This window comes from Halictus rubicundus, chromosome 15 (assembly GCF_050948215.1).
Source record: "Halictus rubicundus isolate RS-2024b chromosome 15, iyHalRubi1_principal, whole genome shotgun sequence".
Classification (NCBI taxonomy): domain Eukaryota; kingdom Metazoa; phylum Arthropoda; class Insecta; order Hymenoptera; family Halictidae; genus Halictus; species Halictus rubicundus.
Window position 1 is genome coordinate 9639543 of NC_135163.1, and position 17754 is coordinate 9657296.

The 17754-nt window shown below is 43.6% G+C and overlaps 2 protein-coding genes across 2 annotated transcripts; both read left to right on the forward strand.

The window, feature by feature from the left end:
• Positions 1-95: 95 nt before the first annotated feature.
• Positions 96-6838, forward strand: LOC143361821 (2-oxoglutarate dehydrogenase, mitochondrial). Its single transcript, XM_076801512.1, has 15 exons — positions 96-484; positions 566-675; positions 766-1047; positions 1216-1426; positions 1629-1806; positions 1872-1987; positions 2133-2272; positions 2344-2489; positions 3484-3673; positions 3739-3960; positions 4149-4425; positions 4494-4579; positions 4753-5073; positions 5293-5577; positions 5663-6838. Exons 1-15 carry the CDS (start codon positions 136-138, stop codon positions 5861-5863), a joined length of 3114 nt encoding a protein of 1037 aa, XP_076657627.1. The 5' UTR covers positions 96-135; the 3' UTR covers positions 5864-6838.
• A 908-nt stretch (positions 6839-7746) lies between these two features.
• On the forward strand, positions 7747-17571 carry LOC143361770 (solute carrier family 25 member 32). Its single transcript, XM_076801400.1, has 6 exons — positions 7747-8213; positions 12834-12987; positions 13234-13486; positions 13722-13835; positions 13918-14063; positions 17267-17571. The coding sequence occupies exons 1-6, from the start codon at positions 8057-8059 to the stop codon at positions 17445-17447; spliced, it is 1005 nt and encodes a 334-aa protein (XP_076657515.1). The 5' UTR covers positions 7747-8056; the 3' UTR covers positions 17448-17571.
• The last annotated feature ends 183 nt before the right edge of the window (positions 17572-17754 follow it).

Consider the following 17754-nt stretch of genomic DNA (forward strand, 5'->3'; position numbering starts at 1 on the left):
AACCTCGTCGCGAGTCCGTCGAACCGTCGTCAAGTGTCACGACGATCCAGCATGACTCCTCGCGTCGATCAAATTCGATAGATTTAATGTTCAAATTGCCGGCACTCTCGATCCGCCGTCGAAGCAAATGGGAACATGTACGCGAGCCTGCGATCGAGATGTTTCGTGCAGCATCTTTGTCGTGGTTGCACGCACCGGTGCGCACGGGCGCAATTTTTCGACGCGCGGAAACGCCTCGCGCGGTTCAAGCACGACGACAGCCGCAGGTACGAGAACTTGCTCAACATGAGCAACAGTCAATACTTGGACTACATCTACCAGCTATGGCGGAAGAATCCGGAGTCCGTGAGTCCCTCGTGGGAACCGTTTTTCCGATTCGTTTTCGAAGACGGTCCGGTCAGTCCGGTGAAAGAGAAGCCGTCGTCGTGGCGCGTCTCGTCGACGCCACCGGTGGTGCCCTCGAATTTGGTGGCCGCGCCGACAGGTGAATTGCGCATCTACTTACATACGTCTTACAAGTTCTCGTAACAATGTCGCCGAATCCAGTCGTTCTCCGTTGCTTTAGCGCCCGGGTTCCCTCAGCAAAGCGCGAGAACGAAATCGGACAGCGAGATGCAGGGCGACAGTTTCATCAGCGGGGCCTTGGACATCAACGCAACGATCAGAGCTTATCAAGTACCTTTACGAATCAGGTTCTCGTGTAGATGGGGGGTTCCTCTCTTTGGCTAGGTCACAGATTATTCGTACGTGATCGTTCGATTCAAGGCACGCGGTCATCTGATCGCCGACATCGATCCTCTCCGCATACAAAACCCGGAGTCCTACAAGCTTCAGGGCACGCCTAATTTGCCACCGGCTATCGTCGTCAGACAACATCTGAAGGGCATGACCGAAGGTGACATGGACAGGGAGTTCCCCTTAGCGCCCTTCACCGTGATCGGAGGCCCTAAACGGAGTCTCCCGTTGCGCGAAATACTGACCAGATTGAATCAAGTTTACTGCGGACACTTGGGCCTCGAGTACACTTACATTCACGATCTCACGGTGGTAGGTGTCGGGAGATTACGAGGAAAATTAATTTTTAAAGAATTTCTTTCCCTACGTACGCCCAAAGGGATCATAGAAGATTTAGCGCGATTCAATTTTGGGGTCGTTCCGTCGATCTTGAGGGATCGATTTACAGGGTATTCTATTTTTCATTTAAATACCGTTTAGTTGGACTGGATGAGGGGGAAATTCGAGGTACCAGGTGCTTGGGAGCTTCCAGCCGAACACAGAAAGTTCATTTGGTTGAATATCATGCGAGCGGTGACGTTCGAAGGCTTTTTGGCGAAGAAGTACCCCACGGAGAAGAGGTTCGGTCTAGAGGGTTGCGAGTCTTTCATCCCGTCGATGGTGGAGTGCATGGAAACGTCGGCGGAGAAGGGTGAGTATAGAAAACCGTGAAAAGTATGCTGTCGCGAAGTAAAACGAAGCCAATTTATAAGTAGACTCCGGATCTTTGAGCAATATAAAAATGATTATCGTTGGACGATGCACTTTCTTTCCGAATCTACTTAAAAAGCCGAAAATAATGTAGTGAAAACGTTTCCAACACGCGTTAATAATTCGAACAATGTGACTCGTAGGTGTAGAGTCCGTGGTCATAGGCATGGCTCATCGTGGTCGCCTGAACACTCTGATCAACGTTTGCTCGAAACCGCTGCACCAATTGCTTACCCAATTCAACCCGATTGCTCTGGAAGGTTTCGGTTCCGGCGACGTCAAGTACCACTTGGGCACGCACGCGGAGAAAATATTGGAAAGGTGAGATTCCCCATTGTCCGTGCTCGCAGTTTTCCGTTTTAAACATTAGCATCGGATCCTAACAGAACCAAGAAGAAAATGATGGTCGCCGTGATGGCGAATCCTTCGCATTTGGAGGCGATCGATCCTGTAATCGTTGGTCGCGTTCGAGCTGAGCAAGTCGAGAAGAATGACGCGCGATGTACGTATACCGTGTACTGCGACCGACTCGTCAATTTATATTTTCAAGAAGACAAAAGATAGTATAAAATTCTAAGATAGTAACGTACGAAAGCAGTGTTAGCAGCGACAAAAGTGTTCAGCAAATTATTCACGACTGTTTCCAGTTGGTAAAAAGTCGATGGCCATTTTGGTGCACGGCGACGCCGCTTTCTCCGGACAGGGTATCGTTTACGAGACCATGCATCTGACTGACCTGCCCGAGTACACAACCGGCGGGGTCGTTCACGTTGTTATTAACAATCAGGTAAAAGCGTTTAACCAATTCGCGACAGAGCGTGTAACAGAGTTGGAACGTACCTCTTCGTCGCGTTATAGATTGGTTTTACCACTGATCCGAGATATTCCCGATCCAGCGTACACTGTACCGATGTCGCCCGTGTCATCAACGCGCCCATATTCCACGTGCACGGCGATGACCCTGACTTGGTGACCTACTGCAGCAAAGTTGCTTGCGAGTACAGGTATGCCTGTGATTTCTATTAGCTGCAGCCGCCGCTCGTTCATGTAACTGATCGGACGAGGCACAGAAACTTATTCTTAAAACACTCGCGTGTCCGCTGATGGAATACGAGGATAATCGAGGTTTCACTGTATAGTGAATTAAACGAGTGTACTGTCGGTGTTTGCTATCGTTTCACTCAGAAAAATATTGGTAAAATACACTGCGCGCGTTCTTCACTGAGAGATCGAAGCACTTCACTAAATGTCGAAACTGAACTAAGCTCTGGAAGTGTTTGTTTTCGGCATATATATTCTTCGACAACGAATCGTTTACAACAGCTGGTGGCTAATCACCCGACGGAGAATGAAACGCTCAGCGCAGGTAGAACAGGTACCCCGCGCAAGTGGCCTAAGCGGACGCGGGCAAACGAGCCGGTCGTAAACCGTGGGTCGCCATTCAGGTGTGCGGAGCCCTATTGTGTTATGGAACTGTACAGATTACTTTTATTGCCGGAAAGTTCGACCTTTAATTACGTGCATACCGTATTGTCTCGCTGTACTAGAGACGCCACAGTTCTGGCCCGAGAGACGGCCCTGTTTGCTTTCAGAATAGGAAGTCACAGGAAATTGGAAGTCATTTTGTGTCGACCCCCATAAATTCCGGCAACCTTTTTTTTTTAGAAAATCTCCACCGATCCGAAAGTCAAAGGCATGACAAATACTTTTTTGACGCATTTTCTCCAATTTCACCGAGATAAACATTTGATGCTTAACCCTTTGCACAGCTATTTTAATTGTGAAACCAAATTTCTCTTCCGGTCTAGAATATTTCCATTTCGTACGATCATTTTCACACGTACGATACTGAAACGGTCAGCAATTTGTTAACACGAATTTAGCAGTGTAAAAAATATTTTGGGATAACCATTTTTAGAGTGCGAAGGGTTAACAGGTGTATAGTAGGTGTCGATGTGTATAGTAGATGTTGTTTTCTTTTCTACGGAAATGAAACAGAGCCGAGTTCAGCAACGACGTGGTGGTGGACGTGGTGGGTTACCGGAGATTCGGACACAACGAGCTGGACGAGCCGATGTTGACTCAGCCGTTGATGTACAAACGGATCAAGGAACATCCGAACGTGCTCACCGTTTACTCGGACAAGTTGTTGAGAGAGGGAGTGATCACCGAGGCGTACGCCCAAGAAGTGAGTTCTCCGGAACATTTATTCTTTTTCTTCGTGGCTGCCAACAGATTCCACGGTTTTCGCAGGAGATACAAAAGTTCTGGGACCATTGCGAGGCGGAGTTCACCAAGGCGCAGACGTTCGACTCGATGAATTTGAGCGACTGGCACGACATACCGTGGACCGATTTCTTCGCGAACCAGAGCCCGAAGATCGGCATTCCACCGACCGGGTTCGACGTGGAGACGATGAAGGCGATCTGCAAACACATATCCACACCGCCGACAGACATTCTGCCTCATCCTCAAGTACGTTGCCGGTGGCCCGGTGTGTATTGTTCGCTCGAACAGCGTGCAAAACATACTTTTAGATGGTATCGCGATCTAATCTTCCTGGTATTGTACCACTCGGCAAGGCTTGTTTGTTCGACAATCAAAGTTCAGTTTCTTATCTATGATGTCCGTACGTTTTTGAGAATGTAATGTGCTCTAATTAGGTGCTGAGGGTGATGGACAAGAGAGCACAGTTAATGGAGTCGCGCAGAGCAGACTGGGCGATGGGCGAGTGTCTCGCGTTTCTCAGTTTGCTGAAAGAAGGTCACCACGTGAGATTGTCCGGCGAGGATGTCGAGCGAGGCACGTTCTCCCATCGCGTGCACATAATCCACGACCAGAACAAGGACAAGGTTTATAAAAATCTTCTGCACAACGTGTTCCCCGGACAAGCATTGTATACCGTCTCGAACTCGTCGTTGTCGGAGTATGGCGTTGCGGGTGAGTCCCATAACGAAATGGTGCTCTAACGAGAAACAAAGCGAATTACTGTTGATCACGAAATATAGGATTCGAGGTAGGGTACTCGTCCTACAATCACAACACTCTAACAATCTGGGAAGGACAGTTCGGGGATTTCGCGAACACTTGTCAGGTAATCTTGTTTTGCCAAATTTATATTCTTAAACAGCGTTTGTTATCGCTTACGGTTAGATACACTTATAAGATAGAAATCCTAATCGTTCGGTCACTTTACCGTTCGATCTTATCGCGTAGATGGTTACGTCGGTTTAAATTAATTCGAGCTACGTGGGCATATGTTTGTAGGTCACCCTGGACACGATCCTCAGTTCCGGACAGGCAAAATGGGGTAGACAAGTAGGATTGGTTCTTCTTCTGCCGCACGGAATGGAAGGTCAAGGCCCGGAACATTCCTCCGCGAGACCCGAACGGTTTCTTCAGCTTTGCGACGACGACTATATATATGTTCCGGGTACCGAGCCAGGAGCTCCCCAGGGAGAGACTCCCGAGCAGATTATGACTCGACAGCTCTTCGAGATCAACTGGATCGTTTGTAATTTGACCACTCCCGCGAATCTCTGTCACGCTCTTCGTCGTCAGATACTGATGCCGTTCCGAAAGCCGCTGGTTAGATACATTCTTACTACTCCAGACGGTCGTTAGAAACGTGTACAGCGAATGTTTGTACACATTTCATTTTCAAACGATTTCGTCAAAATGACAATTTTCAATCGCAAAGCCAAAGAGTCTCGCAATATTACGCAAGCGATTTAAAGAAATCTTCGATCTCCAATTTCGAGTCGATCGTCTTCCCAAGATACTCGATCAGATAATCGTTTCGAGCAGGTTGTCATGTCGCCGAAATCTCTGCTACGTCACCCGATGGCATTGTCGCCGTTCGAAGAAATGGAACCGGGCACCACGTTCAAACCGATTCTCTCGGACCCGTTCGTCAAGCCGGGCAACATACAGAAGGTGGTGCTTTGCAGCGGGAAGGTGTTCTACGACGCGGTCACGAACCGCCAGGAGAAACAATTGGAAGACAAGATAGCGATCATCCGTATCGAGCAGCTATGCCCGTTCCCGTATCACCTTCTCAAGCAGGAAGTGGCGAAGTACCCTAACACGAAGGTAAAACGAACGGGTTTTCTTTTCTACCGTTATCCGATCGGCGCAATTTGAACCGCGAACGTGTCACGATCGTTGGTACGCGCAGATCATGTGGTTGCAAGAGGAGCACAAGAACCAAGGCGGGTACGACTACGCGAGGAACAGGATAGCTCTGGCTTTGGGTCTCCGTTTGGAGGACATCAGTTATGCCGGCAGACCGCCATCGTCTGCCCCGTCGACCGGCAGCAAGATCATTTACTCGAAAGAGTACAATGAGATGTTGGATGCCGCGATGAGGCTCGATTGAAGCCATAAGTAATTGACCACATAAAACATTAGCAAACGTCGCGCCGTCACCGGAAGTGTTGAAACGCGAATGAATGAGCTCGGACTGACTCACCGAAAGATATAGGTACTCGGAGTACTCGGTGTTGAAGAACGCACAGTTTCTTTTGCCGAGACAGCTCCACATCGCATTGTTTCGCACGAATTTATCTTTTTGCCGTTGCTAACGAGAGAACAACTGCACTGATGTCCGGAATAGAACTGAACTTGAGCTCTTTCTAGGTAGTGGTGGCGTTAATTGACAACGTTATCTACGTGCAACGCGCACACCGATTCATCTCGATGAAAATTCGAAACTCTTCCGAGCGTACAAGACCGTTGAACGTGAGTTGCGGATTGTTGTATGTATTATAGTAAGCCGATTGTTTAAAAGTTATCGTTCTCGAGCGATGCAAGCTGTATTATAATCGAAACTCCGTGGCATAATATTACTTATGACCAGGGCTTCTTTTTATCGGAATAAACGAAGCAGTTACCTGGAACCAATTAACTTTCGTGTAGGACATTAGGGGAAATGATATTTTAAACGCAAAGTAAAACGTGAAAAGAAATTGAACTGGTATGTAATATACCGGTTGTATGTCTAGTGACAATCGACAAAGTCTGGTTGGACTCTTTGCGTCTGTAGAACTATTCTAATACTGTGAACACGCGATTAGAACAATAAAAGACTTATCTCGTAACGTGATTTTCTGCAAATCATGGAGATCAAATCAGCCGAACGAAATCAACAAGTTTTCGACAATTTGAAATTTGCCTGACAAAATATTGATCCGATGCTCTCAGCACCGTAAAAAACAAATTATGAAAAGGAAACACCAATGAAATTAATAATAATAAATTGCCCTATTGCTCACCATTTTGATCAAATTCCAAACACGATAGTAGAGACGTCTTTTTCCCAAATCGATTGTTTATATTAACATCAGAAACTCAATTTTGCTATCTCGTTTCCTCGCGCGTTCCGCAGTGATATTTTTCCTCGACGGGTATATCGAACTCGATTTAATTTTCAACTAGCAACGACCGTTGTAACCGAATTAAAATTTTCCCGAGAAATTAGCGCGTACAAATTTTGCACTCGACATAAACTAGCCGATCCACAGGTCGATGTAGCAACAAGCGAAAGCGGTAACTGAGATATTCTATCGTGGAAATGGATAAAAAAGCTCTTTATCCGTACATCGGCAATCAGACAGATAAGCGATTTCCGGGCTTATCGAACGAGTTTCGCGTGGCGCATATCTTGTACACATTACCTATCCATATTTGTGAGATATTTTAAATACGAATCAGTCGAACAGCTTGTCGCGTGAACGTACACGTGTGCCGGTCAAACAATTGTTTCTCGATTCAAATCTATAGCGCGTAGAATTTTCACAATTTCACGGGAAACTGTTCCCGAACAGCAATTCTTTTTACTGAACAGTAAAAAGTTTAAAATCGTCGAGGATGTCGCGCGAAGCTGTGTTTCGCGTTCGTATTTCCCACGCGGCGGCCGCGCTTGCGCGCTCCGCCGGCAGGTGGCGCGCGCAACCGAGAAGTACCTAGAGAGGTGGTCCGCGGTCAGTCTCGCTCGTCGCGTGAACGTACACGTGTGCCGGGCGAACAATTGTTTCTCGATTCAAATTTGTGGCGCGTAGAATTTTCATAATTTCACGGGAAACTGTTCCCGAACAGCAATTCTTTTTACTGAACAGTAAAAAGTTTAAAATCGTCGAGGATGTCGCGCGAAGCTGTGTGTCGCGTTCGTATTTCCCACGCGGCGGCCGCGCTTGCGCGCTCCGCCGTCAGGTGGCGCGCGCAACCGAGAAGTACCTAGAGAGGTGGTTCGCGGTCAGTCTCGCTCGTCGCTCAGTCGTCAGTCGTCAGTCGTGTGCTTGGTATAGTGGGTGATTGGTGCGTGTGACGTTCCGCTTTGTTGCGTAATCGTTTTGCGAGGAGAGCGAGAGTGAGAGAGCCGGATAAAAAAAGGAGGAATTTCGGTCGTGTCCCCGCGGTGCCGTCGAACCGAGCCACTTTGCCTATCGCGGATCAAGAGATATGCCGAAGAGTGGAGTCGAGCATTGTTAACGTGACAAAGGATGCGCGCGGACTTACCGTTGGAGAATCGATAACGAACGAGCAGCAGCAGCAACGACCAGAGACCGTGAAAATGTCGCCGATAAAGACGAACAGCGGCTCGCCGGGGACCACCAAGGTTCCGATGCTGAGCCATGTGAAATACGAGCACTTTGTTGCCGGTATATCGGGCGGCGTGATCTCGACGTTGATGCTGCATCCGTTGGACCTGATCAAGACCAGATTCGCAGGTAAGCCAAATACATTCACGAACCCGCTGACGACATAACGGTCCGATGCAAATGGCGGGTAGGTATAGCCGTCGAGAGACGAGGCTCTCTCGATCTACTCGTGCACGTGCACGGTCTTTCTTATTCACGCGTTTCCCACGCACCGCGAAAATCTCGATTACCAAATAGCGAATGATCGATTATATCTCGAACCGTCTATATAACATCGAAAATTGTATTTTTACCGCGCGATATTCTTGGACAGTGACTATTTTTGAATCGCGTGTTAATTTAGAGAATTATTTTTAGACAGTCTATTTAGAGATTATGAATAATACAGATTCAGAATTATGTTTTGTCAGATTTCATTCACCGCCGGTTCATTCGAAACGTTCGAGGTCGTAAACGATTCGTAAACGTTCATAAAATGACTATGCCTGTTTAAATTGAAATAAAAATTGTACTTGGAATTAATCAACTAAAATTTATTTGCCGAATTTCCATTTGCGTATGTTGTTGAAGCTGCGTGACATATGGCGTGTTAAAAATAGAATTTGGAAAATATTTATTTTCTAAACTGCTTTATTTTCTCTCAGATTTGTTCCTACGATATATAGTTTGTTTAAATGTATTCTTTATTATTGTAGTACCGAGGAAAGTTAATTTCACTGCAAAAATAGCGGTGTAGAGGTGCCTTTAAAGCTTCGCGTTAGGGACAAGACGTCACCGTTGGTGCAAGGTTCAATAACTCGTAATATATTCAGTACTCAAGGTCTAGAGCAGAACAGCGTTCCGGTTTTAGAAATTAAAGGGACGTCATCCGAGAGTAACATGCCGATTTTAATGAAATTCATACAGGATATAGTTTGTTGGAAAATATTTCACACGTATTATTTCCTTTTGCCTACAATAATCTAAAATAGTCCTCAAAGTTGGGGACATTTTTGCTAATATCTCGGAAACTGGAGGGTAGTAAAAAATCATTATATTATTTTTACCGGCAGTACGTAACGTCGACGAATACCTATCGAACTCGCCGCTTCCCCTGTGTCGCTCCATTTAGACATCTGTAGGGCAGATTATTGATATTTCGGTAAATCTCTTTTCCCTTCCGCTTGGCTAACGATACAGACGCTTTGACGTCAAGCAAGTGTTTTATGAGCGACACGCGGTTGAACTAATTCTGTGTTATGACGAAACAGGAAGTGCGAAAATGTGACGTTCGTAAACTGAAATGGGGCGTAAATTAATTCGGGGAAGAAATTACGGTAAATATCCAGGAGAAAAGGGACTCCTCACTGGTTTCAATGACCTTAAAAATATGTTGTCAAAGTCCCCACTCCAAACAACCTTTTCTTCTACATGTTACCCTCGCTTGTCCTTAGTTTCCGAGATAGTCGTAAAAAAAAAACTGTAGGGACAATTTGGGTTAGATTTCTCGTTGTAGGGCTTCGACCCTTCCCTACCCAGAAGGACAAATACCGTCATTGGAAAAAGGTAGCCGCGGTGGGTATTTACTCGTACCTTTTTTTTTTTGCAAATATCTCGGAAACAGGTGACATACTTCGTCCATTATTAAAACTGCTAACAAGGTAAGGGATCCAATTACATTCATTACACTTTTAAAGCACAATGAATATAAAGAGATATTAAATTTTTTTTATTAAAATGAATTCAATTGGAAATCTGTTCTCTTTTTAAAAATACCTATTATGCTTTAAACGTAAGTATCATTATTATAGGCAATTGATACCCCCACAGTAATGAACATCGTCCGAGTTAATTGTAAAGAACAGAAATGAAATAAAAACGTGGTTTTTCTCTCAACAATTCCAACAAGTAATAATGTTTTTAGTCCACCATTGACTCGACAGTTTCGTGTTTTATCTCTTCATTATCGTCACGAATGCATAAGTACTGCAGTCTACATATTAATGAGATACGATCATCAATAGCGGTGACTAATGCGGAGAGATAAAGTTAGTAGGCGTTTGTCATTTTTTTCAACCGTATTCAAGCTGTAAGATGCGTCGTCAAACGTTCGTTATCTAGCGTTATTTAAGAACAATGTGGATTCAGTGAAGTTTACAAACGTGCAGTCACCGCATGAAAGGTCACGCGCCGAGGCTGGTCGACGTATCAGGTCGATGATCGAATTGTACGATAAGTCCGAACCGAAAAAGCACGTGGCGTTATGGTAGAGAAAGACCGAGAAGTATTTTCTGCTGGCCGGGCGGCGTCTGCCAATCGCTCTTTGTCTGCGGCGTTTAAAAATATAGGAACAACGATTGGCTAGTAACAATAGAACGCGGAACTTATCTTACAATCACTGATATCTCCAAGTGAATATTATCTGAGGAGATTACTTTAATGTTACAACTAGGGTCGCGGAAAATTTTTACCATTACGCCTAGTGTGAGGGGCCCAAACCAATCTTATTTTTAAAGCACAATAAATACTAAAAAAGAGCTTTAAAAATTCGTGTAATTGACATAAGCACAGTAATCGGGCCCTTTACCATTTCATACAAATATTCTTGCGAAACTAATTGCTGGGATTGCTTCATCGTTAGAGCGATAGGTGACCACCACCTTGAACAGAAAAATTTCTAATCAGAATTTAGAACCGTTATCGGCGAAGCAATAACCGTAGGCCGACATTCAAATGATCGCGCAACCGAGAAACCGTGTGTTAAAAGCAAATCGGTTACAGAAGCTGTACGATTTTTGGGGGAAATGGAAAGTGTCTCCGGTGACTTTCGATCACGCTTCTCCGAGTGGAAAGTAGAAATTCCAGTTCGCCGAACGAAAATAATTAAGGATTACTTCTCGAGTTGTGCTTGCGCATTGTCGCCGTCGATACACTTTCGCTTTTCGCGCGTTGATCACGAGATTGGACGTTCGTCAAGTTTTATTTCATTCTGGGAAACAGTATTCGCATTCTCCGTCGTCAATTTTAATAATCACGTGTGTGTTTTAGGGTTACGTGATCGTTGGAGCTCTCGATAGACACGGTTATAAATTGAAACTCTTCACCTTCTGAGAACATGTTGTTCCGTTGTAAGCAGCGGGCGCGACCTTATTATTATCATCATCGTTGTCCTCGCAAGCCAGTCCGCGTTTTGACGTTGTTTAAAACTCTGTTCGCCATCGGTTCACGGTCCAATAAGTTGGTTAACAATTTATCGTGAAATTGTTCGACCGCTACAGATAAAGGGGTCGGGTACACAACGATGCTGCCAAACAATACACGTTGCTACAGGCTGTCACGAGTTTATCTGCCGCGGCTTTCAGTCGTTTCGTTATCATTGCGAAGCCGATGACGATGTCGCAAAGAGGGCTCGTTCGCGAACGTATTTTCGTCGTAAAATTCGCTGGCCGTACACCAGAACGCACGAAATTCCGCGAATTGCGTCAGAAGCACGTGAGGGATCAAACGACGGAATTTCGAGCGCGTCTTCGCGCCGTTATCTGCCCACAGTCTCGCGGCCTCATGTGTATGAAAATCCCCGAGTCTATCGGGTGATTCGCAAAACAACGCCAACAAGCTATTTCCGGTCTCGACAATGAAACTTTATGCAGGAATAACATAAACTTCTTTTCTTAGGAATTTTAGCGAAAGTAATTCAACAGTATTTCCAAATTCCTTAAACGTTTTTGTTGGTTTGCATAAAATTCGCAATCTTCATCATTATTTTTCAGGTTCTTGGTTTACGAACATCAAATCGATTATTTTTAGTTATTTAGCAGACCTTGACATTGTTTTCACGCCTTCTTATTCCGTTTCACTTTCTACGGCAATAAATTTGAATTTTCAACCGGAGCATGCAACAATCCGTTAAACTAGAGGTTACCACACATGCGACGGCGATAAGTCATAACAGACAGACAGGAAAAGAAAATAATTAGATTCCGCTTATCGCTCGTGGCTTCTTCGTAATACTATCTGAAGCGTGTTATAGGTCGCAACATATATACACCCACACGCACGCATGCACGATACTCACAAAGTTCCACGATTCATTAGCTTCCCTGTATCATTTTGTTATATTCCATTGTCATCGTCTATTTGCAATTTTTTGAACGGTATCAAACATTATGAAACGAAACTTGGTCGAACCTCGTCCTTGAGAAAATCAATTCTGAATAGTCGAGCACACGTGTGTGTTGGGCTAACTTCTGATTAAATAACAGGTGATACTATCTGTAAAGGAACTTTGCGCATACTGTGAACACGAATAGAAAATATTACAATTTTTGCTTGCGACTTAATTTTTCGGAGAAAACGAACTCGAATGCAATATTAAGTGAATTTTTAAAATTATTCGGAAAGAATGACCCGCTGCTATAAGGTTTAAGAAGCTCCTTCGATTTTTATGTTATTGATGGACTACGGATTTGATGTGTTGCAACAAATGTTTATTTTGCATAAAGATACACAGTTATTAATACGTGTACCTTGTACATAACGCGGACTTACGATAAGCATGTAATTACATTCTGTAGTCAATTATTAACGACACGATAGTCTTAATGAGGGCAGCTGCGAAGGAAATCGTAAGGTGAGGGGGGTTAACGTCGAGCGTGCAACGAAGACGATTTATTGTTATCATTACTATTAATATTTATCCTTTATTTGCAGTGAACGATGGACATTCGCGAACTGCCCCGCAATACAAGGGGCTGAAGAGTGCTGTCACACAAATCGTTAAGACTGAAGGTGTGCGGGGACTTTACAAAGGCGTGACACCGAATGTGCTAGGATCTGGTGGTTCCTGGGGTTGTTACTTTTTTTTGTAAGTATCTTCGTAATTAACTTCACAACCATTGAAACCACCGGTAAAACTTGATTCACTTGGGCGATAGTTAGTGATCAATAGAGAACTTATTTTATGATATTTTTATGACTTATTTTATGACAAAACTGAGTAAATAAAGCAAAGTAATACTTGGCTACTAACGGGTTCATAGAAATGAAGTTCTACTGCGCTTTTCTTAACATGGCGCGCGTTAACACTTTCTAATTGTCCTTCTTTGTTTAGCTACAACACCATTAAGGGTTGGATCCAGGGTGGAAACAGTAGGATGCCTTTGGGACCATCGTGGCACATGTTCGCTGCAGCTGATGCTGGGATTCTCACATTGCTCATGACCAATCCGCTTTGGGTAGTAAAGACACGTTTGTGTTTACAGTACACCGATGACAAACATCTGCCGGAAAGGCTTCGATACAAAGGCACGATAGATGCGATTCAGAAAATTTATAGAACCGAAGGAATCCATGGTTTGTACAGGGTGAGTTGATCGAACAATATAATCTTTGGAGAGAAAGCCAATGTACTGTAATGTCTTGACGTATCTGAGAACTTGCTGACAATAATGTTTAAAACAATAAAATTGTTTCAATGTTTCTTTGAAAAGCAAGTACAACCATTTTGGGATATTCTGTAGAAGAGGCGTTTTACTTCGAAACTCTGCATAGTTGATAGAAAATGTTAAATAGATGTTTCATTTTTATGGGAATTCGTAGGGTTTCGTTCCTGGAATGTTCGGTGTTTCACACGGAGCTATCCAATTTATGGTGTACGAAGAGCTGAAGAACTGGTATAATGGTTATCTAAATGTTCCAATTGATACTAAGTTGGTAAGTGAAATATATGTGTTTAGCGAGAGTATGGTTACCACCGGGGAAGAAATCAGCCTGTAACCAATGATTTTCTTTGCAGAGCACATGGGAGTATATTTTCTTCGCAGCAGTATCGAAATTGATAGCTGCAGCTTCTACTTATCCTTATCAAGTAGTGCGAGCACGTCTTCAAGATCATCATCATAACTACAGTGGCAGCGCCGAATGCGTGCGATTGATATGGAGGTCAGAAGGCTTAAAGGGTTTTTATAAAGGCTTAACGCCGTATCTTATACACGTTACACCAAATATTTGTTTAATTATTGTAATTTATGAAACGTTTTCTAATGTGCCTACGGATTCTCATTGACTCTTTAGATTATATTAATCTAATTTTTTTAATCGATATAAGATGGAGGAGAAACGATTATTAGTCTCGGTTCGAATATTCTGTAATTCACCTGGATTGAGTTATGCTTTGATATTGGATTTTCCCAGGCCCAGAATAGACAGCTAACTTGGTGGAAGTAATCAGCAGCAAATCGTCTGATTTAAGTATAACTTGTATTTTGAATTTTTTTTATGTCCTTTGTTAGTCGAAGGTACGCTCGATACAGTATTATTAGAAAAAGTTGCTACTCTCCTACACAACCGACACACACACATACACATACACACGGGTGCGCGCAAACACATACACGAACACTAAAACGCGCGTGCGCGCGCGCGCCCGTACACACTAAAAATGCTTAGCCACCCAAAAATACTTCTGTACAAATATTTAAAGAGTACTTGCGTTGCACCGAAGTGTCCACTTCAGCTGCACCGTTCCTTATTTCAAAATGGCTTCAGTCAATTGAAATGCTATGGTTGTTACTTAAACACTTAACATTTCTCTCCGAAAATATGTAATACACGGTACACGATGGTTTCGAAAGTGTCGTAGCCACCTAATTCGTTTAGATAACATATCTGGGGATTCATTGGCAAAGATGACTCATGGAACATGTGTAAGGAATATTATTAAAAATAGTTTTCATTGTACTCTGCAATCATTCATGCAAATTGTCGGATTGCAAGTGTCTCGGGACTCTAGAGGTAGATAAATAATTTTAATATTTTTATTTAAGTTTTTTTTCGGATCGATCATAGGCACACCGGCAATATTTTCTTCTTTTTTAAGAAAAATGGGAAGCCAGTCTTTAATATCTATATGCATATACATACGCGCATATATATATTGTATGTGTATATACACATGTACGGAAAGAATGCTATTTCAAATTCTCTCGCATTATAACGTGATGTGACTTTTTGAAATGGTGTGATTATACGGATCATTCGAGCATACTTATTTTATTTATTCGACAACGTGTGTGTGCAGAATATCTTGATTTGCTCTTGTAAAGCGCGCAAAAAGGGAACTTGTGTAACTTAAGGACGATTAACTTAATTATTTTCCATGTCTTGGTAACAAGTTTCTCAATCCGGCACTCATTTATGCGATGTGTACCGCGATTAGTTCACGTTCTGGATAAGATTATAACCAATAATCCTGATTATCATAAATTATTTACCGTTCCTCATACGTCACGAACAATTTCCTTCGAAATTCGATTGTGAACGCACCACTAGCAAAAGGTGCAATTTAATAATCTGTAATAGTTGAATTTACGGTATAAGACGGTTACAATAATTGCACGAACGAAGACGAGTTACGCGTGAGCTTGCAGTAATTAGACCAGTATGTGAGCAAGGATCAAATGAGAGTTTCGGCGTATTCGCGTGATCAGCGAGTCACGATCGGTCGAGCCTGAATCTCGTATTGGGAATAAGAATCGATGAAGGTTTTGCGTAGGAGTATAAATGATCGTCTACAATTGCATTGTCAACCGTGCTGTCATTATGTTTCTTGTATACAATGACCACATACCTCATTTCGAAACACCTGTGTTAGATGAATGTTTCAAGGTTCATTGTAGAGTCTGGTACTCGGACCAACCGAAGTGTAGCAATAAAATTTAATGTCATTCTAACTCAGATTTAAGTAGGCTCAATTTATTTATATGAAAGAGTTTTCCGCCGAGAAGCGGGTTTGACGAACACCTCAATAAACACAGCAACGCTCTAACGATTGTTTCAAGGTTCGATTCAGTCGCTGCCGCATGGGAGTGTTTATAAGAAAAAGGTGGACAAAGTTATTTCTATTAGATTGATTGAATGGTTATTCGGTTTTATTATACTTAACAAAATACATCTCCTCTTGTACTTGGTTTACTCTTTTGTTATTAGTTGTTGTCCCACATCTGCATTGCTTCGCCGTTTCTGTGATAAACCTTGAAGTAATTACAAAAGCACCGACCTCCTCGTAATCATAACTCGTGGAAGGTCCTTTTCGATAAAATTCTTTTAAAAAAAAAAGCAAGTAAACAATTTTTCATTTAGAATTAGTCTGTATTTTAAGTGGACCGTCAGACTTTGAAACGGTCATTATTCTTTTTATATATTTGTTAGTTTACACGCAGAGAAGGCTCTTTTTGTTCTGAAAACAATGATTTCGAATTGCGTCCACGTTCTCTATGAAAATACTCTTATGCGCGCCGATGCGGTTTCGGACGTGTCGCATTCTCTTTTCATTGGGCGTGCCCGAAGAGTTTGCGTTTCGCAGTAGCAAAAAGAGCAACGCCCGCAAAGGATAGATCGAGGAGAAATATTTTTCTTTGAACTCCGACGGCGACTCTCTGTGTAACCTGGCGGCCACTTACGGTCTCTTTCTTTGAACGCTTTTACGAGTAAATGAATTGCTGTGGCGGGTCCACAGGCGTTAGCGTGACGAAATATGTAAGTGGAGATGGCATCTTCACGTGTGCGTGAGTGTGTATGATTGCATAAGCGAACCGGTGGAACAACTGTTGCGACTTTCGGACAAATAAGAAAAGACCTACCGTAATCTAGGAAAGCTGTTTGCCTGGAACCGAGGAAAGTCGCTACGCTTGTCCTGTCAGTAGCGAGCATAAGCGACGAGATAGATCACTCTCGTGGAACCACCAGCAGTACGATTTTTGGACGTATTATGTGTACGATTACGCATTGTATTTGTACCTAAGATGCAAACCACTTGTATGAAAAGTAAACGATGTGGAATTGAGAAAAAAAAAAAAAGAACACGAATCTTCGGGTTTTGAGATACTTCTTCTTCACACCCAGTTCTTCAACCGAACCTCCTTAACGCGACGACTGTTTCAGGCACAATTGTTGTTGACGAATACGATCAATTCCCCTTTGACGCCGAGTTTGAGCATTCGTCGAGACGACAAGAATCGTACGCCGGTTCAGATTTGGTGCGAATGAGAACAATGTGGTGTACGAGATCTACTACCCGTAGCACTATAGACGCCAGAGAAAGATGAGACGAATAACAAAAGCGTATTACTGGTGGTTAATTTCAGACACGAACGGTGGCGCGGCTTTTACAAGGGTCTGAGCGCGAACCTGACCAGGGTGACACCGGCGACCATGATCACGATTGTTACTTATGAGCATGTGTCTCATTATTTACTGCAACAAAGACGGGAACGCGAGATCCAGGAAGAAAGGAGGCATCAGCCGCTTCTGATCAAACAGAATTGAAGCGGCCGCGGGGAGAGCTGTGCCAAGGAGATCCGGTGTCGTTCGCGGGACGCACCCACCGCAGATCACTATTTCCTACTTAATAAAGAGATATAGAAGTTCGACTTATACTTTGAAACGTAAACGGAGCGTCTGTGATGTATCCCTGCGTCGCACGAGAGAATTCTAGCTAAATCGCTCTGCAAAAGGCGTTTCAATTCTCGACTCGTTGAATTTTGCTGTCGCGTTAAATGTTCCATCGCGATTCCCGGTGTCGATCATGCCAGTACTTAGACTATTTATTTTCAACTGTTGCATCCACTGATCT